The sequence below is a fragment of the Pelodiscus sinensis genome, chromosome 25 (assembly GCF_049634645.1).
Source record: "Pelodiscus sinensis isolate JC-2024 chromosome 25, ASM4963464v1, whole genome shotgun sequence".
Lineage (NCBI taxonomy): Eukaryota > Metazoa > Chordata > Testudines > Trionychidae > Pelodiscus > Pelodiscus sinensis.
In genome coordinates, this window is record NC_134735.1 from 4,588,642 (window position 1) to 4,614,124 (window position 25,483).

The 25,483-nt window shown below is 58.7% G+C and overlaps 1 protein-coding gene across 1 annotated transcript in view; it reads right to left on the reverse strand.

Annotated features, from left to right (window-relative positions):
- The window catches only part of TINAGL1 (tubulointerstitial nephritis antigen like 1), a 34,339-nt gene extending 11,248 nt beyond the window's left edge, over positions 1-23,091 (reverse strand). The window contains exons 1-9 of the mRNA XM_075909074.1: positions 22,773-23,091; positions 18,872-19,206; positions 15,719-15,782; positions 10,252-10,344; positions 7,489-7,603; positions 3,295-3,418; positions 2,769-2,919; positions 1,220-1,409; positions 946-991 (exon numbers count right to left, since the gene is read on the reverse strand). Of these exons, the coding sequence (XP_075765189.1) occupies positions 946-991; positions 1,220-1,409; positions 2,769-2,919; positions 3,295-3,418; positions 7,489-7,603; positions 10,252-10,344; positions 15,719-15,782; positions 18,872-19,175 (1,087 nt within the window). The 5' untranslated portion in view covers positions 19,176-19,206; positions 22,773-23,091. The remainder of the gene's footprint in view (positions 1-945; positions 992-1,219; positions 1,410-2,768; positions 2,920-3,294; positions 3,419-7,488; positions 7,604-10,251; positions 10,345-15,718; positions 15,783-18,871; positions 19,207-22,772) is intronic.
- Positions 23,092-25,483: the final 2,392 nt, after the last annotated feature.

A 25,483-nucleotide genomic window follows, 5' to 3' on the forward strand; every position in this document is an offset into this window, starting at 1 on the left:
CGTTTGTAAGTAGGGATCCAATGTAAGTCGGATCCATGTAACCCGGGGACTGCCTGTATGTACCCAGAGAAGGGGGAAGTGAATTTTTTGGCACCGATTTCTGATCCTTTTTAAAAAATGTTTTCAAGAAACGCTACTACTGTACAGAAAAGAAAAGAAAAACGGAAAACCAAGGACCTTGATATAGTCCGTGAAACTGACTCTCCAGAGATTTAAATACCAACGGACAATTTTTTTAAATGTTGAAACAAACACTTGCACAAACAAAAAGCCGTAAGTCTGCGACTTCGTGTCTGTACGCTGCCTGGAACAGGCTAGCCCTTAATGAACAGCATTACTGAGTTCACTCAAGTGTATAGTCTGGGTATCATCTTTGACGCCGCCGTCTCTATTCTGTACGGTTGTGGGGCCCGCAGTCACAGACTGGGACCCCGTTGTGCTAGGAGCTGTACAAACACAGCACAAAGGTCCTGGCTCTAGACTCACGCCCAGGCTGCGTCTAATTCCTGTCTCCTCTTGCTACAGGATGGGACCCTCAAAACCCCGCTGAGCTGCTGCCTCAGATACGTTTCTGCCGGGAAAGTCCCCTACTTTCCAGCCGGCCGGCCCTCACAATCACCTGGCGTCGCAGAGTCCTTCAGTGCCTAAGACCGGATGGGTTCCTCCAAGCCCGGCACGCCAGGCTAATATCTCCCCGCCAGCTCCACGCCCAAAGCAAGGTCCTGGCGCTGGATGCAGCCAGGGATGGCTGCAGAGGGCAGCTGCCGGACAGACGTGGGGGAAGAGGCTTGGCCCAAAAGGAGGCCAATCGCCTAGCCACTAGTAACAGGGTCTGCACAGGCAGGGGGCTCCCTGGGGCTGGGAGGTCAGGGGGTCTGTGCCTGAGTCAGATGGGGGAGGGGATTCCCTGCAGCAGGGGCTGGAGGAACGGGGGGCATCCCTTACCTTGCACAGGTCCGTTCTTCATCAGTTCCTTCATGATCTCCTTCTCCTGCAATCACAGAGCAGGGCTGGGTCACCCCCAGACCGGGAGGGGGGTAGCTGGGGAGACCCTGGGCTTTAACCCAGGTTAGCTCTCTCCCCACCCCTCCGATGCCTGCTGGCCCTGAGCGGGTGGGGACAGCCTCCAGCCTCCTGGGCCAGCCCAGGGGGGCTGGGCTCCGCACAGGGCACCAGCCAAACCCACAGCCTGGCCGGCCGGCGGGACAGCAGCACTTACGCTGGAGGAGAGGCGGTAGGCGGGGGTCGACTGGAAGATCTCGTTGGAGTGGGTCTGGGGGTTGGGGCACTGCTGGGTGGCTTGCCTCTTCCCTCGGCCCGTGGAGCGACTGTGCATCATGCAGGGCAGGCCTGCGGGGGCGCTGTCCTTCTCCCGGCTGGTGAAGGGGTAGCAGCTGTCAGTCACCACCCTAGGAGGCAAGGGGGCGGGGTTAGAACATCAGAAGGGCCAGGCTGGGTCAGACCAAAGGTCCATCCAGCCCAGTGTCCTGTCGGCCGACAGTGGCCAATGCCGGGTGCCCCAGAGGGAGTGAACAGAACAGGGAATCATCACGTGATCCCTCCCCTGTCGCCCATTCCCAGCCTCTGATGGACTTATCCTCCATTAACTTATCTAGTTTTTTTCAGAACCCTGTTAAAGTCCTGGGCTTCACAACATCCTGTGGCAAGGAGTTCCACAGGTTGACTGTTACAAAAAACAGGACAGTGTAGCACTTTAAAGACTAACAAGATGGTTTATTAGGGGATGAGCTTTCATGGGCCAGACCCACTTCCTCAGATCAAATAGTGGAAGAAAATTGGCACAGCCATGTATATCAAAGGATACAATCAAAAAAATGAACACATATGAAAAGGACAAATCAAATTTCAGAACAGAAAGGGGATGGGGGGGGAGGTAAATGTCTTTGAGCTAATGATATTAGAGGTGATAATTGGGGAAGCTATCTTTGTAATGCTTAAATTTGACACTTTACGCCTCGGCCTAAACAAAGACATTAATTATCTTACCCATTACAAAGATAGCTTCCCCAATTATCACCTCTAATATCATTAGCTCACAGACATTTACCTCCCCCCCCCCCCATCTCCCTTCTGTTCTGAAATTTGATTTGTCCTTTTCATATGTGTTCATTTTTTTGATTGTATCCTTTGGTATACATGGTTGTGACTATTTTCTTCCACTATTTGATCTGAGGAAGTGGGTCTGGCCCACGAAAGCTCATCGTCTAATAAACCATCTTGTTAGTCTTTAAAGTGCTACATAGTCCTGTATTTTGTTTCAGCTGCACCAGACTAACACGGCTACATCTCTGTCACTACGGTGACTGTTAGAGAGGGATGCACAGCATGATGTGGAACGGAGCTCTGCCCCAGCAGGCCCAGCCCACGGGCTGCTCCCTGGCTCCCGGGACGACTGGACAGAGAGGACTGGCATTCCCAGTGCAGCTCCATGATGGCTTGACTATATGCTGGCCCCACCTTAGATTGGAGGCAACTGTGCAGGGGGCAGACCGTGCTCTGGCAGCTGGCCACAATGCAGCACGTCCTGCCCTCTCTCCCAACACGGCTTTGCCAGTGCCCCTCAAGCCCAGCCTCAGGCCTCTGCCATATTCCTGCCCCGCTCCCCTCCAGCTGGGACTCTCCACTCTGAGCCGCCCCCCTGCCCCGCACTCCCCGAGGTCTGAACCTCCAGACACAGATCCGGGCACTTCGCGCTGCCCCGCTGCGGGCCGGCCTGGCCCCACGGCTCCCGAAGCAGCCAGGCTCACCCTCTCCTGCGCAGATACCACCAGGCCCGGTCGATCCGGCCCCCGCTGCAGCCCTGCTGGTTGCGGGTGTTGCAGGAGATGAGGTTCTGGGGGGACAGGGCAGGCGTCATGTGCCCCATGGAGTGGATGGAGATCCTGTCCGAAGCCACCCCTGGGAGAAAACTCGGGTGGTTAAGAGGCTTCTAACAGCAGAACCAGCCATTCCCCTTTCCCCCGGCCCGTCAGCCTCCCCCCAGGGGCCTGATCTGGCACAGGGAGCAGCCAGCGCGGGGCACCAAGGACAGGCCAACACGGCAGGTGGGTCCAGCATTGCCAAATCGAGTCGGGGCAACTGGGAGCCGGGGCCCGTCCTAGCCGCCCCGCTAGCAGCTGAGCAGCAGGACAGAGCCCTGGCAGCAAGAGGAGGGGGTGGCCGGGGTCTTGCAGAGACAGGTATGGAGGGCGCTAGTGCAACAGATGCACCAGCCACCCGTCAGCCCCCTGCCAGAGCGCCGTGCCGGGCGCCGCGGCCCGACGGGCGTCTCACCTGCTGTAGAGAAAGCCCAGGAGCCGGCGCAATCGCCCTGGTCCAGCGGCTCGAGGATCAGTCCGGGCCACTTGGCGACAGCGTTGAAATGGCTGGGGAGCGGCTCGTCGGCGTCCGCGCTCATCTGCAGAGGCAGAGACAGGGCGCCTCAGCGGGGCACGGGGGGCTGAGCCCCGGGGACACCACGGCCGAGGGCGGCTGGCGCTCCAGGCTGCATTCAAGAGAGGAGCCCTTCTAGAGAAGATACCCCGAGGCCAGCTGAGAGCCTGGCCTTGCCCCCGCCCCAGGATCCACGCCTCCCCCAAGCAAGCGCCCCCCCCCCCCCGGCAGCTGCCTTAATCCCAAGCCCCTCGGCAATCGGATCAGGACTCGGGAGCTGGGACTCTGCCACTCACTTTGCGCAAGGCACCGGGGCTCAGACCGTCGGAGGGATGGAGGTGCCTAATGCCCCTTGCCTTAGGTAACTTTACAAAGCGCCTAAGTCCCTTTGGCAAACGGGACAGGCAGTAGGAGCCTGAGTTTGACAGGCCCCGGTCAGAGCTGGTCTTGCTCATACTTAGTCCTGCCGAGAGTGAAAGGCGCAGGACTAGAAGACGTGTCAAGGTCCCTTCCACTCTGACAAGTGCGTCCCATTGTTCATCAACGGGGCTAATCTACACTGCATCCCCCTTGTGCAAAAGCCGATGCAAATGAAGCGCAGATTAGCATATTGCTGCACTTCATTTGAATAATTAATTAGGGTCCATTTTTGCACGAGAGGCTTTTGCACAAAAAGGGATCGTCTACACGAGTTTTCTCGGCCAAAATATGCTAATGAGGGACTCATTTGCATGAATCACAATCTCATTTGCATATTTTCTGCCGGTCCGTTTTTTCACTAGGGTTTTTGTGCAAAAACAGTGTGGATGTTTTCTTTTTGCGCAAAAACCCCTTTTCCTGCAAGATCCTTATGCCCCAAAAAAGGAAGTTTACCGATCTTGCGAGAAAAGGGGTTTTTGCACAAAAAGAAAACATCCACATTGCTTGGTTTTGGACAAAAACCCTACCGAAAAAACAGATCAGTAGAAAATATGCAAATGAGATCATGACTCATGCAAACGAGTCCCTCATTAGCATATTTTTTGCCAAGAAAACTCAGAGTCGATGTAGCTCTCCTTTTTGCACAAAAGCCTCTTGCGCAAAAACGGGCCCTAATTATGCAAATGAAGTGCGGCAATATGCTAATCTGTGTTTTATTTGCATAGGCTTTTGCATAAGAGGGATGCAGTGTAAGGCTACGTCTACACTGGCATGATTTTCCGAAAATGCTTTTAACGGAAAAGTTTTCCGTTAAAAGCAGTTTCGGAAAAATCGCGTCTAGATTAGCAGGATGCTTTTCCACAAAAGCACTTTTTGCGGAAAAGCATCCGTGGCCAATCTAGACGCGGTTTTCTGCAAAAAAGCCCCGATCGCCATTTTCGCCATCAGGGCTTTTCTGCAGAAAACACTACTGTGCTGTCTACACTGGCCCTTTTGTGCAAAAGTCTTTCGGAAAAAGACTTTTGCCCGAATGGGAGCAGCATAGTATTTCCGGAAAAGCACTGATGATTTTACAGGAGATCGTCAGTGCTTTTCCGGAAATTCAAGCGGCCAGTGTAGACAGCTGGCAAGTTTTTTGGAAAACAAGTTTTTTTCATCTGATTTTGTGGAAAAACTTGCCAGTCTAGACACAGCCTAGTTGTATCCTGAGCGTTTGGCTCATAAGTCGCTTGGGTTTTTTGGAAATTTCTACCCTTTGCACCTCCATTCGGGGACCCGAATCCTTCCTCTGTCTCATCTAGTGACACTGCTGGTGCCTTGGATCAGGGCTGCCTCTCCCTGGGCGTGTACAGCCCCTAGCGCCAGGGGCGTTGCGCTCGGGTTCTGGGAGTCCAGCACTGGCCAGCCCCCTGATGCCTGCCAGCCACGTCCCGGGGTGGATGCAATTCAAGTGCGGAGCATTTCCCTGTGATCAGGAAGCATCTCTAAAAATACGCATGGCCAGGGAGTGAAGGACACTTCAGCCTTGGACAGGGGCGCCTCCCGCACAGGGCCGAGGGAAGGTGAGCTGATACTGGTGCTTATCTCCTCCCCTGAGCGATCTCATGCCAGGAGCCAGTGATAGGGGCTCTCCAAGAAAAACAAAGCCAGGCCATCCCAGCCGTGGCATCTCCCTTCCTCCTCCCTCCGCGCCGCAGCCAGATCATGGCTCCCAGTGGGAGGAAGGATAAAAATAATCAACTGGGCCTGGGAGCTGCCCGGGACTATTTTAGGGCTCGGGGTGAGCCTTGGATTTTCCGTCTGTCCCTGGTGAAAAACGAGGCTCCCAGCCAGCAAGGCGTGGTGACCCCGCAGTGATGGAGAACAGCCTCGACTGTGCAGACTTGCCCCGGCCCTGCACCGCAGCAGGAGAGCCCTGAGCCAGGATCGCAGCTCAGTCTTCAACTCCAAAGCCCAGGCCTCTTAACGCACCCGCACCGTGCAGGGGGAGCAGGGCAGGGTGCGGATGGGCAGAGTATTTCACCCTGCTTTAGGGTGGCTGCATTGCTGCCATCACCACCAGGAGGCGCTGTTGAGGGTCCTGGAACCGGAGCCCACTGAATCCTGAGGCCCCCCGATCTTTGCCACCCCCGTGCGGCAGCAGCACAGCTCTGCTCCCAGCTGGAGCGCCCAGTCGGGCAGGGGCAGCTCGTACCTGACTGGGCGCAGCCCCTGGCCCAGCCCCTGGCCCAGCTGAGTGCAGAATGAAATCAATCGCCCTCCACCGCCCAGCAATAACCTTTCCCTCCTTTTGCACCTCTTCCTGCCCCGGCTTAGCCAGCCCCCGAGTCCCGGGTCAAACAGAAGCGCCCAGAGACAAATACTAAAGGGCAGCCAGTGAACAATAGCGTGAGCTGGAAGAACAGCCTGTCCCATCCGCTGACAGCCTGCGTTTCCTGCCCGGCCGAGCCAGCTGACTTCCCCTGTCCCGACTGGAAAAACAGCGTCTTGCTCTCCAAGAACGTGCTTGGAAAAGAACGGATCTGAGCAGTGCTCGGTCGGCCTTCCCCGCGCGCCGGCCGCGGCACCCTCCATGGCAATGTCATGCCCAGAGGGAAGGGCTTTGGGGACAGAATGTGTCCGGGGTAATGCACCGTGCAGCAGGCCGGCTTTGCAGACTCAGCAGCGACCCAGCAGGGCCTGGGGGCCCGCACAGAACTTGCTTTCCGATGGGAAACAAACAGGGGAAGAAAAGGAAAAGAATCCAGGGACGGCGCGGCAGAATCTGCTGAGCTGGGGTTACCAGAACGGGCCTCACAAGACCCCCATGGAGCTCTCCCCCTCACTCCGAGGCCTGGGATCTTTGCCCACTTCTGCCTCCAAAAAAAGCCAGGCATGGCTTTGGATCCCTGCCCTGGAGGTTCCTCTGGGGAGACCGCAGCCTCCTCCAGAGAATATGCCCCCTTCCCCTGCCTGTATCCGGAACCAGCCTTCAAAGCAGGCTGCCGTAACTGGCACGGAGCCGCCCTGCCGCCTGTGGTTACACACAGAGACACACAGCCCCCGTGCCCGAGTCCCTGTGCATGCTAGTGCATTGAGGCCTCCGGGTGAGCAGCACACTTGTGCACATGTGCGTGCATGCTTCTGGGCACGCCTGCTCGCTGGTGAGCACTGCAGGCAGGCCTGCCCCCCGTTACATGGACCCTCCTGGGCTCAGCTCAGGCACTTGGCCTTGAAGCTCACGCAGTGAAGGACTGTCTGTGTGTAAAATCGAATCGGGGCAGCCCAGGGCTTCCACAGCTCTGCAGTAATCAAAGGTCTCTGAGACCATGGGCGGCTCCCAAAGCAGGGAGCCATTTCCAGCACGAGGGGCACAGGTATGCTTAGCTAGACTAGGAAAGCGAGTCAGTGTCGGACAGGGTTATACACGACCGTGGTTCCATTCCCAGCTCTGGCAGACTTGCAGTATGACCTCGGTCAAGTCACTTAATCTACCTGTCTCTCAAAGGGGATAATTCCACCCCCCTCTTCCCATACACACACACAGGTATCAAAACCTGACTGGAGGCCAGGACAGGAGAGTGGGACTCAAGTGCCACAGCCAGGATGAGACCCTCACCAGCCACGATACACCCCAGAGGGACACAAGCCAACCCCCATGACTTTTAAGGCTCGGACCAGGCAACACAGACTCACCTGCAGCTCATTCATGTTCATGACCGTGGGGGGCGGTTTGATGGTCCCCAGCCGGTAGCGGATGCCTTCGTCCAGCGTCATTCCCCAGAAATGGCTGTAGTTGGCGGCTCTCCAGCTAGCAGGGGACAGGCCCAGGTCCGATTAGAGAGCAAAGCAGCCTGACACCGCCCCACGTCAGAGAGGCTGCTTGGCTCGTAGAGTCATAGACTCCAAGAGCTGGAAGGGACCTCGAGAGGTCATCGAGTCCAGTCCCCTGCCCTCATGGCAGGACCAAGCACCGTCTAGATCATCCCTGATAGACATTTATTTACCTTCCCAGCGACAGTCTGGGAAGGAGTGTGGCAGAAAGGGATCTAGGGGTGATAGTGGACCACAAGCTGAACATGAGTCAGCAGTGTGATGCTGTTGCAAAGAAAGCCAACGTGATTCTGGGAGGCATTCACAGGAGTGTTGTGAGCAAAACACGAGAAGTCGTTCTTCCGCTCTACTCTGCGCTAGTTAGGCCTCAGCAGGAGTATTGTGTCCAGTTCTGGGCACTGCATTTCAAGAAAGATGTGGAGAAATTGGAGAGGGTCCAGAGAAGAGCAACAAGAATGATTAAAGATCTAGAGAACATGAGCTATGAGGGAAGACTGAAAGAACTGGATTTGTTTAGTTTAGGAAAGAGAAGATTGAGGGGGGACATGAGAGCCGTTTTCAGGTATCTAAATGGGTGTCATAAGGAGGAGGGAGAAAACTTGTTCATCTTGGCCTCTGAGGATAGAACAAGAAGCAAGGGGCTTAAACTGCAGCAAGAGAGGTTTAGGTTGGACGTTAGGAAAAAGTTCCGAACTGCCAGGGTGGTCAAACACTGGAATAAATTGCCCAGGGAGGTTGTGGAATCTCCATCTCTGGAGATATTTAAGAGCAGGTTAGATAAATGTCTAGCAGGGATGGTCTAGACAGTATTTGGTCCTGCCATGGGGACTGGACTCGATGACCTCTCGAGGTCCCTTCCAGTCCTAGTATTCTATGATTCTACTCTTAAATATCTCCAGTGATAAAGATTCCACATCCTCCCTAGGCGACTTATTCCAGTGTTTCACCACCCTGACAGGCAGGAAGTTTTTCCTCATGTCAAACCTAAACCTCCCTTGCTGCAGTTTAAGCCCCTTGCTCCTTGTCCTGTCCTCAGAGGCCAAAGGGAACAATTTTTCTCCCTCCTCCTTGTAACACCCTTTTAGATACTTGAAAACCACTATCATGTCCCCTCTCAGTCTTCTCTTTTCCAGACTAAACAAACCCAATTCTTTCAGTCTTCCTTCACAGTTCATGCTTTCTAGGCCTTTAATGATTTGTGTTGCTCTTCTCTGGACCTTCTCCAATTTCTCCTCCTCCTCCATGGGTATGTCCACACTGCAGAATTTTGCCCGAAAAACAATACTTACGTCCACACTGCTACTGCGTTATTTCGACAGAAAGTCAAAAGAACGGAGGGGTTTTTCCGACGGCGGTAAACCTCATTCTACGAGGAAGAAGACTTTTTCTAAAAAAGCTTTTCATGTGGATGTGGAAGAGTGTTTTTTCGAAAGAAGAGGCCTCCAGGAAAAAGCTCAGGTGCCCTGGTGGCCACTCCATCCTCCGTAATCACAACTGAAATGCGAGAGAGCGTCCGATCAATGGGGATGCTCTCTTTCGAAAAAGCACATCGCTTTTTCGGGGCGCTTTTGCAGTGTGGATGCTCTCTTCCAGAAAAGCATCTTCCGAAAGAAGCCTGAAGTCGAGACGTAGCCCTTGAAATGGGGTGCCCAGACGTTCTTTGGGGGCATGAGGGTGTTGAACACGGACCAAAAAGCAGCAGTGTCCATGGCTGGACACCTCAGCGCCAGATTCTGCTCCTCCAAGATCAGCATGGCCCATTCCAGCAAGGTCTCTCGGGAGTCCAGGGCTCTGTCTTGGTCCATGACAGAGATGGAACGTATCCATACTAGTCTAGCCCTTACCCTCCCACCTCCTGGGCAGGCAGAGCGGGGTGAGAATCCCCAATTTACAGATGGAGAACCGTGAGGCCAAGGCCATGCTAGCGACCCAGGGGGCCGGCCAGTGCCTTTCCCGCAAGCCCAGCCGTGCTGTCTCACTGCTGAGTATATTAACAGCATAGGAAGGACACGGGGAGGAATAACGGACACGCATTCCAGGAGAGCTTCCAGGCCCCGCCCCGGCCGTGATGCGCCAGCACCGTGGGGCGCCGGAGCTGTCACCTAGAGCCGGGCTCCATTCTTCTCACAAGAAACGGCTCTTTTCCCCCCCAAAGCTAAAACGACTCAGTGAAAATTAGGCAGCTGCTGGGAGTTTTTCCTTTTTTCGCCAAAGAACCGGGTTGCCTTTCTGGGGCCCTGGGTCGCGAAAACGACGTCAGGACTTTGCGTTCACTCAGGCCAGGCTGGGAGGTGCAGGGCAGAATTTTAACCCTCGCATGCCCAGCGCAGGCAGTCTCCGTGCCTCGTTTCCCCCCGCTGCAAGGAAATCCTTCCTCCTGCCTCGTCTCCGGCGGGTCTGCCTAGACTGTGAGCCCGGGGGGGGCAGGTGCTCTCTCGGGAGGGGTCTGTACAGCACCTAGCACTGCAGGGCCAGGCCAGGGGCTCACGGCAAACCCGGCCCAGCATTTGGCAGGTTTCTAAGGGCAGCCAGCTGCCCTGTGCGCCCACAGTAGAACACCGACCCCGTCAAGCCTCCGGTTGTCGAAGGCCGGGACGAACCACCCTCCGGGCCAACAGCTCTTACCCATAATTCCCTCTGTTGATGGCATCGATCATCTCCTCGTCGATGAGGCAGGCGTGCTGCTCACACTCCCACTGCCCGCTCCTGCTGCAGGTGCTGGGACGAGAAGGAGACGAGAGAAGGGTCAGGCAGGGGACCTGGGGACCATTGTTTCCTGTAAGTGGTGCCCTTGGGCAGCCACCTGGGAGAGATTCAGGTGCCACCCAGCTGATGCGCAGCGCGCCCACGGCCTGTGATTCTACGGGTGGTGCACATGCCTCAGTGCACGCAACAACATTCATTCTGCACATGGATGGGAAACTTTTGAGGGAACGTTGCTGGGGACACGGACGTGCTACGCGTCTGCCTGTGCAGTGGGGCTGGGGTCCGTTGCCCCCTCTTGCTCGCTCCCCAGCTGCACACAAAGCCCTCGGCGTGTTCTGCCCACGGCGCCAGTCGGGAGAGCTACCTCGGATGGCAGCTGACATTGGCACCTCTAGAGAGCTGCATCCCTGGTCCCAACTCGTGCGCCTGCTGGCTGCATCTGCTCCCACAACTCCCAAGAAGCCCTTCCCCTGCGGCCGGCACTTAAAGGGTGGGACGCTGCCATCCGAGAAGCAGCTACGGCTTTGGACGCTTCCCTGCGCCTTTGGAGCCCCGTGGCGCTGCAAAACAAGTGCCAGAAAGCCCTTGAAATCCGGCCTTGGCATGTACCTGTGACCGTTCCCCCGCTGGTCGCTGCCGGAGCTTGGAAGGGCAAAGGCCCAGGGGAGGAAAATTAATGAGGCTGAAAGTTAGCCAAGGAGTTTACAAACACCAGGCAGGTCTGGGGCCGGGCGAAGGCTGAAAGGCAGCCGCTGCCGCGCAGAATTCGTTCCGCAGCCCCTGTTAAAGCCACGGCACGTGGGCTAGTCTGCAGTGAATGGTGGGAAGCCCGACCGGCCCGCGTCGACGCGCCAGCGCTCGAGACCGCCGCTTTGCCACCGTATCCCTGCAGCGTGGGCACAGATGGCAGGGACAGGAGGGGTCTCTCCATGGCTGCAGGAGCGCCCGCCTTCCTGGGCTATAGGAGCCATGTCAAAGGAACCTGTCTTCTAACGCCGGGGCGGTGGGTGAACCCACGGGTGTGGGGGGATGCAAGCCCCCAGCCCCGCCTCTTCCACCCAAGGGCCCGCCCCCTTCAGGAGCCAAGCCCCCACTGACACAGGGGCAGGTCTCCAGCCCCCCTTTCCTCCCCTGTGAGCCTCTCCTGCCCCAGACCATGGGCAGGGCACGGCTCCAGCCTCAGCGTGGCTGATGCCCGAGAGCCATGCTGAGGCAGGAGGCGGAGTGTGGGCGGGGCCACGCTGGGCAACGTGGCCTCCCCGTGCCTCTGATACCCGCTGCCCATGTCTTCCGCCCTGCATCTGCCCCGGGGGGTTCACAGTCCTGCCCGGACACCAGGCCTGGGATGCATGAAAGGAGCAGGGGAGGAAAGGAAGACTCGGGCCTGTTCTTAGATTTTAAGGCCAGCTGGAACCAGCCTGCTCTTGCCCTCGGACCTTCTGCCCACTGGAGGCGGCAGAACCTCACCCACCCGCTCCTGAAACCCTCAGGTGTGACCACAAGCCTTCAAGTTACGGAGCCGTGGTCACTAGAGTAGCAAGTGTCCTATGCCCCGTACTGCTCGAAGCAGTCCCCCTCACCCCCTCAGGCACCAAGCGAAACCCATCCTAGCCCCATTCCAGCGTATCCACCCCCGGGCGCCCCTGGAGCTCGCCTGAGCCGCCTCCGGCATTAACCAAGCTCCAAGCAATGCTTGGTATTTTCTCCGAGAGCCCCACTGGGTTTTGCTCCTTTTCCAGCCCAGAGGCTGCGCTTCCTTTTAAGGCGAAGGAGCTGCCAGGCTGGGCTCTCCGAGTACAGACAGAGCTCAGCCGGGCAGCAGTGCCCCAGACCCGGGCCCATATCCTGCCAGCGGGAGGGGGGGGGGAAGGGACGCCCTCCTTAACCCTTCCCTCTCCAGGTGCTGGGTGGGAGACCTCACCCTGCGCCTTGCCCCCCGCCAGCCTCACACTGCTGGGTGCAGGGGGCTGAGTGTCTGGGCACCGCTGGGCAGATGGAGGTGGCAGGGCAGGTGTCCACTGGAGCGTGGAGGGCGACCCCCCCCTCCCAGGAAAGGGGGGGGGTGAGAACGCAGCCTGGGTGGGGGAAGGGAGATTCCACCCTCCCTTCACAAAGAAGGGGGGGATGAAAAGTGCTGGGGGGGTTCTCTCTCCCACCCCACCCCTCCCCTGGCCGAGCAGAGATCCCCTCCCTGCATCCCACACCCCGAGCCGGCTGTCTGGACAGGCCCTGGGGCCAGGTGCCAAACACCTGTGCAGACCCCGGATTCCAGCCAACGGCCTTCAGCCACCCCAGGGAAGGGGTGGGTAGAGGGGGCAGGACTTGCTCCTTGCCCCCCCCCCCCACTTCCCAGCACAGCGCACCCAGAAGGTGGGTGGCTTATGCTGGGCTGCCCCCGGCTCACCGCCAGCTCTCAGCAACCAGGCGGAGAGAGGTTATAACCTGCCAGAAACCAAGCGCAGACAGAAGAGAAACCGGCCATCCCTGACCAGCGAGCACAGGAAGGTCCCGTCCCCCACCCTCTCCCCCGCAGGCTGCAGAGCAGGGAGACCAGGGCACAGGGCAGCATGTGTCTGCTCACCTCCCCGGCCTGCTCCTCTCCCCCGGCTTTGGGGTGCCTGAATCTCCCCCTGGCTCCCGGCCCCAGCTCAGCAGAACAGAGCTGCTCCTCCGCATTCTCCAGCATTGAAAGCCGCAGATGGGGAGCCCTCCGTGCCCAGCTTGGACGCTGACTTCCCGCCCTGTGCCTCGGTTTCCCCATCTCAAGACCCACGTGCCCCGTACTGTCAGGAGGAGGGGAAGTGGCGGCAGCGGTTCATGGATGAGCCTTTTACTAAGCGATTTCAGATCCTGGCACAGAGGAGGCCAGAAAAATGCAGGACGGTCCCAGCCAGCTCTCCCTTCCCACCCCCCACCCCCAGTCCTGCCAAACACCCTTCTCACACCCCGACAGTCCCCGGGGGGGGTTGCTGGGCTCAGGCACCAGCAGGGAAGGAAGCACGTCCCTGCTCGGGAAATGGGAACAACTCTCCTCTAGGGCTGGGGCTCGCCAGCTCCCCTCTCGACGAGTTCGAGGCCAGGGGCCCTCCCTCCCTCCGTCCCGGGCAGTCGCCCCGCTGCCCTGTGCCCACGCGGCAATGGAAAAAACCAGAGTTCAAGTGCCGTTGCCCCCAGATGCTTCCCAAGCCCTTCGCTCCCCCCTCCTCGCAGTCTGGGCTCGGTGCACGCCGTGGTCCCTGGCGGCTGGGGCCTCTCCTGGTTAACCCCCGGGAGAGACCGCGCCGCGGCCATCCACCGGCCTGACTCCCGCCCTGGGGGCAGACGCGGCATTGCTCTAGGCCTGCGTCACGGAGCAGCGCCGGCCCGGTTATCAACGGGGGGCGGGGAGGGGCTGCAAGCGCCCACGGAAGGTGTGGGACCCACGGCCCCTCAGCCAGAGCCTGGGCTGCACCTGGCAGGCCCCTGGCGGGAGTAAAAGACGGCTTCACAGACGTCCACACCACCTCCCTGCCTCCCTGGTTCTAGGCTGCTCGGGGGCTGGAGCGAGCCCTGGCGTAAGTTAGAGCAGCCGTACGGCTACCACTCCAGGCTCCCAGTGGCCCTAGCATGCTGGGGGGCTGGAGCAGCCTGAAGGGAGCCGTATAGGTCTTGGACTCTGGGCCAGTGCAGGGCTGCATCTGCCTAAGGCGGGGCGGGGAACCTAGGGGCCGGATGTGGCCCCCAGCTTGCCTGGATCCAGCTCCCGGGGTTCAGGGCTTCCCTCCACCACTGGGGAGCCCATGCTGGTGCCCCTGTGGGGCTGGCGCACACAGAATCTACCAGCCCGGGCCCCCCAGGCGCTGGTGTGTGAGGGGAATGAGGAAAGGGTCTTTCTCCTTCTCAGGCCGGGGCCATGTCAGGGAGGGGGTTTTCCGCGGCCGCCGACCCAGAAAAGGTTCCCGGAGCAGGACTCGGGGAGCGACAGCGGAGCAGGAGTCGCTGGGCTCAGCCACGCAGCAGGCGCCTCTGGAATAAGCGGGAGGGGGAATTGCTCGGGGAGACCTGCGTGGGTCAGGCCCGGAAATATTTTGGCCTGAGGAGCGGCCAGCCCCCGAAGGCCCAGCCCTGTTGGGAGCCGCTCCCCCTTTGCAGGGGACATGCCAGTTACACTGGGGAGCTTTGGGCCCTTAGGAAAGCCCCCGCCCTGGGCAGGAGCTGACCTGCGCGGCCCCGGGAGCTTTTTGGCTTCAACACTGAGCACGACCCACCCCCCACCTCCTCCCGCCAGCCTGAGCCGGAGCTGGGTTCCCGGGGCCAGCTCCGAGTAGGGGGAGGGCGGTTCGAAAGGGTGAGGAGGGGGGAGGGGGCATTTCCAGAGATGCTGAGCTGTGATCACCACACGCTCGGCCCCCTCCCCACTCAGTTCAGGGCTGCCTGGTCTCAGATGGGGGCTGGGTTTGTGGAGGAGCGTCCTACCAGCTGATACAAGGGGCTGCATAGGGAACTGTAATTAACAGGCCCAGATCTGCCTTCACTGAAGACGGTCTAAATCTGGAGCCGCTACACTGAAAATCAGTGGAGTCACTCCAGATTCACACCAGAGTCACTCCAGATTCATACCAGAGTCACTCCAGATTCACACCAGAGTCACTCCAGATTCTCCAGTGTAACGGAGATTAGATTCCAGCCCATGATTAGCATGCAGGGGAACCCCAGATCTACATTAAGACTCAGGGTATGTCTACACTAGTTCCAACTAGGGTGGCAGTGTAGACATACCCTCAGTGTCTGGTAACTTTTGCTCTGAAGCTCTGAAGCTTTTATGCTTTTGTTTTCTGTTTCCTGCACCTTTAAATAGTGATCCTGCTCTTGGAAGAGGTGGAGAGATTTCTTTTGTTCTTCCTTGTTCCCTTCACCTACAATGCCATTCACACCTCCGGCGCCCGCTTGCTCCCTGCACCCAGAAAGACGTAACAGCCCCATCTGTCTTGCCCAGCTCCGATCCCTTAGATCCGAGACACACTTTGGAAATGGATGGAAAGAAAAATCCCAGCCACTGACCCAGCCCTCAGCCTGCAACTGAGAAAACCGATTGGCTTACAATGCAACTGTCAGGGCAGAATTTGATCATGGTGACCCCTTTGCAGGAAGTCCAGATGAATCCGAAAGTGACGAGAAACTGACCCTGTCTGGAATTTCATCAGCCGTGTCACGGTGGGCTCTGAGCTCGCCAAAGCATTCGCTGTGGGGGCAGTAAACATTCAGGTGCGGGGCTGAGTTACCGCTCTGCAGTGGAGCTTCTAGGCAGCCTGTCATTAGCAGTCCAGGAAATAACGAGCAAACCTTGGCTGCAGCAAGGAGCATGGTCATTAGCACACCTGGTCATTAGGGAAGCCAATGCACTCACCAGAGGTTGCAGTTTTCTCTGTAGGTGGCTCCGGGTGGGTACTTGTGTGCACCACGAACACAGCCTGGCCAGGAGAGAGGTGAAATACCATCAGTGGGAATCTTTCCATTGATTTCAAAGGAGCAGGACCATAACCCATGTAAAATAAGGAGCCATGGTCACAGAGGGAGAAAGTGACTTGACCAGGGTCATTCAGGGAGTCTGTGGCAGAGAAGAGACTTGATCCTAAGCTTTGAAAGTCTCTGAACTTCTGCATCACCCTTCTACACTAGTCCCGGCCCCCATTGAGAACAGATCTGAGCTGTCCATGGAAATATTCCGCCCCTCTCTGTGCCACAGCCAATCTTAGACAGGTTTTCTGGGCTACTTGGGGGAAGGTGGGAGCACAACTCTTGCTTCTCAAGGCATGCAAGGGTTACATTTTATCCCAGGGTAGGAGGAGCCGGATTCTTCCTCTTATCCCTGTGCAACTATGCAGCCGCTGTGCAGGCCTAGCCAAACTTCCCGGCAGGTCTTTGACTCCCTCCTCCCGTCTGTCTCCCTGCAGCTGGGTGTGAGGCCAAAGTGCAATCAGAGGCAATGGCCGGTATGATTTATCACCCTCTGACGCATTGGCTCAGGGCACGTGCCTGGGTGCAGCGGAGGTTTGTGTGGTTTGGGGCTGGGTGCCAGCCAGGCGAAGCGTGTTCAAGGTGTGACACACGCCCCGGCAGGCCTCTCATGTAAACACGCCCCGGGCTTTTCTCATTGCTTCCCACAGGTGAGTGCCCGGGGGCCAGGTTCTGCTCTCAGCTGCATCGATCAAGACTGGCTCCGCTGGGGACACTGGATTCCCACGCGTGTAACAGAGCAGACTCCACCCCCTCGTGTAGGGGCAATGTGCCCTCGATTTCCCCCCATGAATGTGCGGGATAAATGTTGTGATGTGCACAGAGGCATGTGCAAATGTGCACCACTCATAGAAACATGTTGCCAGCTGTTTTCCAATCAGCTGGGCAGCACCTGCATCTCCCCTTGGTGGCCCCCACAAGCGCTCAGCTTACAGGGAACGCAGCTTAGGGGCCAGCTCTTCACACTCCCAACATGCCACTTTGCTTGGGGACCCTTGTGGCCGTACAGAGCCCCCTCTTGGGCCAACCCACCCGCGACTCCAAAAGGGGCTCACGCTGGCCCCCCACTGTGTCGTAGCCAGGAGGGCACAGCGGTGCGTGCCATTACTGCGGGACTCTGCCGTGGGGCCGGCAGGAGGAATTCCCAGAGAGCAGCGCTTGCAGGGTGAGATCATGGGAGCGCCCAAAAAGGCCTCCCACGCACCCGGGGACTGGAAGCATTTCAGATAAAGACGCCAGTTACAAACGCTTGATTCATAGTTACAAGCTGACGGGTTTCTCAATGGCTTCTTAGAAAGAGTTTTGTTCTATGCACCGGTGGGAGGGACACGCAGCCCGGCAGATGGCCGGGCAGAGGGGAGTCCGGTCTGTACATTGGGGTGACACATGTCCAGCTCCGAGGATCATGACGTCATCAGACTCGGAGCTCCCAGACAGCAGCTGCTGCACAAGGATCACCGCACGAGGACAAATCCCATCCTGGGATTCCACAGATAGGGCCCAAACACCCCCCGAGTCTCCGTCACTCCCCCGCCCAGCTGGCTCGCCGACATTTCACCCTGGGGGAAAGAGACCCACATATCTGCATAGGGTCAACTTTTGGTCTGGTTGCCCCAGGTGAAGTTCTAGAGCCAGGGAGTCCGACATGCCAGTCACTAGTCACACGTGGCTATTTGGCTGGCTGAGCATGGCTAGTTCACTCTAGCAGGAACCGCTACAGTAGCTGCTGCTTCCGACCTGGTTGGGCACCCCAGTTCCAGAGCGAGTTGTCTGCAGGCAAAGGTGTTATCTGGGGTCGCTCTGGTGCGCAGAATACGACCGACTGCGGGGCCGTCCTATGGAAAGCCGATAACTAATACGGGCCAAACCCTCTTTTTGGGAAGGCTGATTTATACCAGCTGTGGATCCCCCCTCCCCACCCATGTTCTAGAGATGGAACTTGAGTGTACTGGGCCATATTCTGCTCTCAGATACTCTCCGCCTGGGTCTAGGGTTGCCAGGTCTCCAGTTTTCACCCGGACTGTCCGTTATTCGGGTCCCCCCGCCTGGTAAAAAAACCCAGAAAATACCGGACATGTGAAATGTCCAGTATTTCCTTTCCCTCGGATGGAAGCCCGGCGGGGACAATTTTTCCCTGCTGCATCTGGCGGGGGTGCAGTGGGGCCATTTAAAGGCACAGCAGCTTTTTTTTTTTTTTTTTTTGCTTAACAACTTTGGTCTCGTCTCTTTTTTTTTCTCAACAGAGTTTTTTCCTGATTTTTTTTTTTGGGGGGGGGGAGGGAGGTGTTCGGTATTTTTTGTTAAACCATCTGGCAACCCTACCTGGGTCCAACCTTCATTGTCTCCAGGGGCCCTGGGCTTGGCTTGACTTTCTTCCCTCCCTTCTTGGCCCATGACTTTCCCAGTGCCTGGCACCGCAGGGGTAAGGACACTTCACTCAAGAGGCAGCCAGCACTCTAGGAAAGGCGGCTGGCAGCTCCCCAGGCAGCCTGGGGCCGGGGGCAGGCGGCTGTTGGGTGTGTGAAGTGTGGACACACCCAGCCGCAGGCAGGCTGAGATCTTGCAGCTGCCCAGGAAACAAACACCTCTCCAGCAGGGCCTGCGATGGCGGGAGGACGGGTGAGTGGCAAGGAAGGAGCCGACGGTTGCCCGACGGCACGCAGGCCAGCAGGGGGCGCAAGGGAGAGGCCTCCCCATGTCTGCAGCCTGGCGGGGTTGCTCCAGGGTGTTCCCGTTAGGGATAGGACCCAGGGCAGCCACGTGGGCAGGAGAGGGAGCAGAGGCTCTGTGGCGCGGAATGCCTGTTGATTCCAAAGGGTATGGGGGCGGGGGAGTACTGAGGGCCAGGACACACACAGGTTGCAGGTTCAAATCCCGCAGCAGGTGGAACAAGACAATGCATCCGTTTGACAGGTGTCTGGGTAGCAGGGGGGGCTCCCGGTCTAGCTCCTAGAGGGCACATTCGATTCGACCGGCACAGACACCACCAGAACGGTCGGTTGGTCATTGGCAGCCTCGGCAGAGAAGGGGCGGCGCCACTTACTTATGTGCACAGGCAGGGGGGGCGGGATGCCCAGGCAGTACTCCCAGAAGTCGGGGCAGCAGTCGGACACGGTGCGGTTGCAGAAGAGGTCGCAGTAGCAGAGGGTGTCCAGGTAGGGCACGGTGCAGGCGTCGTCCCGCCCGGGGCAACAGGCGTCGTTCTTCTCGCAGTACGAGCCGCCGGCGTCCCGGATCCCTCGCTCGTGCAAGCCGGGAGCCAGCTCTCGGCGGGTCCGGGCCCTGTGGGCGGAGAGATCCTGGGCCACCAACAGCCAGAGGGTCGGGAGAGACCACAGCAGCCTCATCTCGTGGCTGATGCTCCTGGATCTGCAGTGGCTGGGGAGAGAGGACGGGAGGTGAAGAAACGTTTCCTGGACCCCCCTGGGTTTAGAGCCTCGTTCCTAGGGCTGGGCGAAGCACCCTAGTGCCACCCTGCTCTCACCTGGGCCCCAGGCCAGCGGCACGTGCTTGGCACCAGGGCCTCCGAGCACAGGCCAGCGGGGCTTGCCAGGGCGGGTGTGTGAATTGGTGGCCGACAGGAGACCCGGGAACAAAACTTTTCCAACTTAGCCCAGCCCGATTCCCCTTCCAGTCTCCCAGCCCCGAGACCTCGCTGTGTCGCCCCCTGCTGGGACGACAGCCAGGCTGCGGCACTGCCTGCAGCCCACGCCGATGCTTCCGTCGGGTCCGCGGCAGCCACTCGAGTGGCCGGTAGGAGCTCTCCCAGCAATCCCCCCTGCAGCCTGTAGGGCACAGCCCCTAGCTCAGCAGCCGTACAGTGCGGCTCCCAGACCAGCCGGGGCCACGAGGAGGGCCGGGAACGCATCAGAGCGGGGTCCTGTTGAGTCCCCTCAGACTGGAGGAAGGGCAGGAGCGTGCCGGTGTGGTCAGCTGCTGCCTCCATCTCCAGTGCTGGCCAGCCTCGGAAAGGGGGCCGGGCCGCAGCCTGTGACCCGCTCCACACCTGGGCCAGGCCATGTGCCCGCCCTATGTATGCTGCCTCAGCCTCGCAGTGCCAGGGCACGGGGCAGGGTGGGGACAAGTCTGAGCAGCAGGGTTCCCTGTAAGCTGAGCGCTTGGGTGGCCACCCAGGAGAGATTCAGGCGATTGGCAGAGCACCCACTGCCGCTCAAAGCGGTCGACCTGCGTGTCTAGAGGCGGTGCACACCTGCCCTTTCCTTGGTGCGCATAACAAAATTTATTCTGCATGTGGGTGGGACACAGCTGAGCCGCTCAAACACAGGCAGGGATTTCAGTTCCAAAGGGAGGGGGTGGCCTGCCATGCAGCTGTGCACATCCTCCCCAGGACCCCCCGTCTCATCCCCCCATGCACTGCCCAGCGGTAACTGGTCCAAGGCTTTCATGCACACACTGCTGCAGCCACAGAGGCTCAGAGCAGAATCAGGCTCTACATGCCCATGCCCTCCCCCCCTGGACTCCGGTGAGGCGAGCCGAGGGGAGTGTGGTCCTCAGGGTGACATTAGTGGGGGCCCGGGGCTGAAACCTGCCTGCACTGGGGAGTTTGCACCAATTATCTCCCGCACTGGGGTGGGCTCCCTGCACCCAACCTGCACTGCCCACCCTCCATCTCCTTTCCGAGGCGCCTGTGAGCACTGTCAGGGACAGAGTTGGGAATAGCTCAACACCAGTGTTCCCTGTAAGGTGGCTGCTTGGGCGGCCGCTCAGGAGTGATTCAAAAGCTGCCTGGCTGATTCGCAGAGCGCCCACAGTTAGGTTTTGTTTCTACAGGTGGTGCACATTCACACATGCCTCGGTGCGCATCGAAAAAAATATTCCACACATGGATGGAAAAAGTCACATGTGTCTGGAAAAGATTAGAGGGAACATTGCTAAGCACCCCTTTAGCAGTGGGAGGAGGAGGAGGCTACCTCCCATGTCCCCCCCCCTTTTTTGACTCTGAGCATTTGGGATCACACGGCACCTCCACTAGGGCAGAGCACGTGGCAATTGACCCCCCCTTATCCCTGTGTCACACTCCTTCCATGCTGCTGTAAATGGCTGCATGATGAGAATGCAGGCCTGGAGTTACCGGCTGAGACATGGCCAGGACAAGCCTCTTTCCTCCCGGCAGCCCCCCATCAGCATTAGGACTTGACACGGGCATCATGGCACGCCTGCTCCGAACCTGGTGTCAGAGCCGCTTACTCCTGTCCCTGGCTGGTACGTCTCGGGCCCCGGTCTCTCCTGTCCCTGAGCGCCTCCCAATTGATACTGTATTTACCCCACGCCTGTGAGGCGGGGCAGGGATCGAGGGGTCACCGAGGAGCACAAGCGAAAGACGAGTCCACAGAGTGACACTGTGGCAGAAAGACCCAAACGTTGTTCTGGGAGGTATAACCCGGGGGGTCGTAAACAAGACAGGAGACGTCATCCTTCCCCTCTGCTCTGCGCTGATCCGGCCTCACCATGGAGACGGTGCTGGGGGGAAACTGGCTTTTCAGCCGGCTCCACCCCAGCGCCAGCTCCTGTCCCACCCCCAGTTGCTGCCTCCGATACAGAGGCAGCAAGGGGGGAGGGGAAATGTGAGTGGTCGACTCGCCTACCTGCTAAACTTAGGCTTGTAGGTTAGTCGACTAGCGACTCACTTACATCCCTAGCCGGCCCCGCGCTTTCATCCCTGATCTGCAGGCTCAGGGTGGTGTCCGGGGCCTAAGATCCAGTGAGGACGGCCGGGCAGGGTACTGGCTGAGCTGTGGGAGGGCAGGACAGAGCTGGAGCAGCTGGGGGCTGTAGGGAAGGATCGAGGGGCCCACAGCAGAGCTATGGGGTGGAAATACTCCAGCACCTGCTCCTGCGGCTCCCAGCTCCACCCCACGCTCAATCCTCCCTCCCTTTCATATCCCCTTGGGTTAGAGCAGCATGGCCTGTAACTCCCTGCTCAGGCCCCCTGCCGTGGGTCTGAAAGTGCCATCAGGGCTGTGCTCCAGCCCTTAGACAATGCAACGAGTTTCAAGGTCTCAGCAGCCAACTGAGGCAGAGGGGAGGGGGCGGGAAGATGAAAGGCAGGGGAGGAATTTCAATCCATCTTTGCCAGGGGAGCAAGGTGCCTTCCTTCTGTTAGCTTAACCCGCCGACCTAGGGCTGGGACCTCCTGGGAACAGGCTGCCCGGAGCATGAGCAGCGACGCTGAAGTGGGCTCGGGAAAATGCTTGGAATCTGGGGGCCGGTGCTCATTCCGCGCCCGTACACAGTAGCACGGAAACCAACCCTGGGGGCCTCCCCCTGCTGGCACTACAGAGGGACTGTAAAACAGCAGTGGTGCCCCACCCCAGAGGAGGCTGCATTTCAGGGCTGGGGGAAATCAGGCAGGGCCAGATCCTGCCCCCGGTCTTCAAAGCGTGGTGCCTGTCCCCGAGGGGGGGAGGAAGCTTGCAAAGTAGGGGGAAGCAGCTCCCCCCAGCAGCACCGCGAGGAAAGGCCTGTGGAATTCTGCTTTCCAGCCCCAGCCCAAACACACCCTGCCGGCTGCCTGCTCCCTGCTCCGCCTCAGCAAAACACACCCGGGGCAAGCAGTCTAGGGGCAATGACATCCCATTAACCTCCCCCCTCCCCCACACACTACACAATACTCTGCCCCCACTGAGAGCCACAGCCTCTCCCCGGGACCCCAGAAAGATTTGCAACGCCTTCCAAAGTTCACCCGGCGAAGCCAGGGCAGGCTGGCAGCTGCCACCCCCTCGGCACCCAGCCCAAAAGCTACCTGCCGGTCTGGCAGAACCAGAACCAGAACCTGGCTCATTCCCTCCCCCGAAGCAGGGAGAAATCCAGGCAGCCAATTCCTCCCCCACCTCCACGCAGAAACCAGCTGCCCACAGCTCCAACCAACCCCCCCGGAGGGTGCAAAACCCACCAGCGCCCGGCTCCCAGGAAGAGGACTTTACCTGAACCCTGCCGGTCCCGGTTCAGCAGCTGTCTGGGCTTGCCAGCTGCGCGCCTCCTCCTCCCGGGGTCCCCCTGCAGGCCAGAATCTCTTCCCACAGCCAGAGCAGAGCCACTCCTCTGAGCCTGGCTCCCGCACACTGGTGCAAAGGGGCCCGGGAGCGCCTTATGTAGCCTGCCCCGTTCACCTCCACCAGCAGCAGCCAGCCAGGCTCCCCGGGTGGGGAGGGGGTGGGCGGCTGCAGCGTTCACACGCGGACGAGGGCAGCTCCCTGCGCTGCGGTTTGCCTTGGCACGGAGATTTCTGTCCCAAGCCCAGCGCGGTTCCTTCCCCTCCCTGCACCCCAGTGAACTCTCGGCTGCACAGACCCAGGGCGGCCCCCAGGCTGGATCAGAGCTCCGGCCCAGCACTCTGTTTCGGAGGCTCCGACCTGCCGAGGTGCAAGAGACCTGCCCCCAGAGAGGCAACCGGTGTTCCCTGGAAGCTGAGCGCGTGGGCGGCCACCCAGGAGAGATTGAAATGCCCCCAGTGGATGAGCAGAGGGCCCACAGCCTCCAGCATGTGTTTCTCTGGGTGGTGCACACCGGCCCATTCCTCAGTGCACAGAACAAAATTTATTCCACACTGGGAATGGAACAAATGAGAGGGCACATTGGAAGCAACCCGCTCTCAGGGCTTCATTGGGACGGCAGGAGATGCCGGAGCTCAAGCCAGAGGTGAAAGGCAGCTGGGGCACCCCGGTGCGGCGCTCCGGCAAGAAGCAGCCGGCTGCAAGGGGAGGGATGACGCACTCCCAGCCTGGTGCCTGGGGCCTCCTGCAGGCTGCCACGCGAAGCAGCAGACAGGTGAAAGGGGCTGGCTGGGGGCATGGCCCTCGTCCAGGACTGCTCCCCGGGGGTGTTTAAAGAGGGGGGTGCTTCAGGGCACATACAGGTGACTGCTGCTCTTCTTTTCCTTCCCGACTGTCAGGGAGCGAGGGGAAAGTGCCCAGCCTGCGGCGTTCCTCTCCCTCCCGGCTACCCAGGCTCGGCACTTTCCCCTCGCTCCCTGAGAGTCGGGGCACGGGGAAGAAGAGCAGCAGAGACCCGATATGCACAGTTCAGGGCCCTCCCTCCCCACACGGCGCCCTGCCTGCACACTCACCCCTACACACACCTCAGCACCCTGCCCTGACTCCTGCACCCCCTCACTCTCAGCCCCCTTTCCCCCCCCCCACTCTCTGCCCCCGGCCTGAGCTCCTCCTCACCCCCCATCCCCTCCCCCTGTCCTGAGCCCACCATTCCATGCCACACTTAAATACCTTACAGGTATCATCATATTGCACCCCTCCATCCCCCTGCCCTGAGCCCCCCCGTCTAGGGGGTGCAACACGATAGTACCTGTAAGAAACTTAAGTCACTTTCATCCTGGCTCAAGCAATTAGGTTTCAGGGAGCCAGCAACATTTTTACATGGATAACTGATTTAAAAAGCCCAGGACTGCTGGCGTAACGCCAACAGATCCCAGTCGTCCGCATTTTCAGAAAAGAGTGTCTAGATTGGCATGGACGCTTTTCTGCAAAAGCACTTTTTTCAGCAAAGCGTCCGTGCCAATCTAGATGCGCTTTTGTGCAAAAAAGCCCCGATCGCCATTTTCGCCATCGGGGCTTTTTTGCGCAAAACAAATCTGAGCTGTCTACACTGGCCCTTTTCACAAAAGGGACTTTTGCCCAAACAGGAGCAGCATAGTATTTCCGCAAGAAGCACTGATTTCGTACAGTAGGAAGTCAGTGCTTTTGCGGAAATTCAAGCAGCCAGTGTAGACAGCTGGCAAGTTTTTCCAGAAAAGCGGTTGATTTTCCGGAAAGACTGGCCAGTCTAGACACAGCCCAGGGGAAAACACGCTGCAGCCCTCAGATGAAACAGGCCGGCAAAGAGGCCAGCTGGATCGGGGACGTGCCCGGACGTGCGAGCAAGGCTCTGCTCATGTCACAAACGACTAGAACGCTCGTCCAGCGAGGGGGTGTGTGCGGCGCGTGGGCGCCCGGTTCAGGAGCGAGGTGGCAGGTTGGGGCTCGTGTATTTAAACTGCTTCCAGCTGCTCACCGCCAGTTACACAGGCAGCGATTCTCAGAGCAGCTCAGATCCCAGGGAGACTCCAGGAAGGTGGCACATTTTCAGGGGCACCGTGGGTGCCGAGCGCTTTGAAAACCTGGCTCCTCGTGTCCCTTGCACCCACATACCAGCAGGTGACTCCGCCCTCACACGTGGCCTCAGTGTACCTCACTAGGTCACCGTTAGCACCTGTGACTCCGTAGCCCCCCGTGAACAAGAGGCCACCCCCAAAGTCACTGTGAATGGGAGCAGGCTGGTCTCTGCTCTCACCCAGCCCAGGGCTAAACGGTGCGATGGCAGCAGCTACACCCTACAGTGGTCCAGTGTAAACAAGACTTTATCATGGTCAAGTTATCCCTTAGGGGCAACCCAGGGTTTTCCTCACCCAGCTAATGTTTTAATACCACAATCCAGCATCTTGGAACGTGTTCTAGTCCCAGCTCTGCCACTAGCCTGTCGGGTGACCTTGGGCAAGTCACGGCACGCCCCCGTGCCTCAGTTTCCCCATCTGTAAAATGGGGTTAATGATACTGTCTGCTTTGATAAAGGCCTTTGAGTTCTGTGGAGGAAAAGCATTACAGGAGAGCTAGGTAAAATCAAACCCACTGCCTCTCTCCCT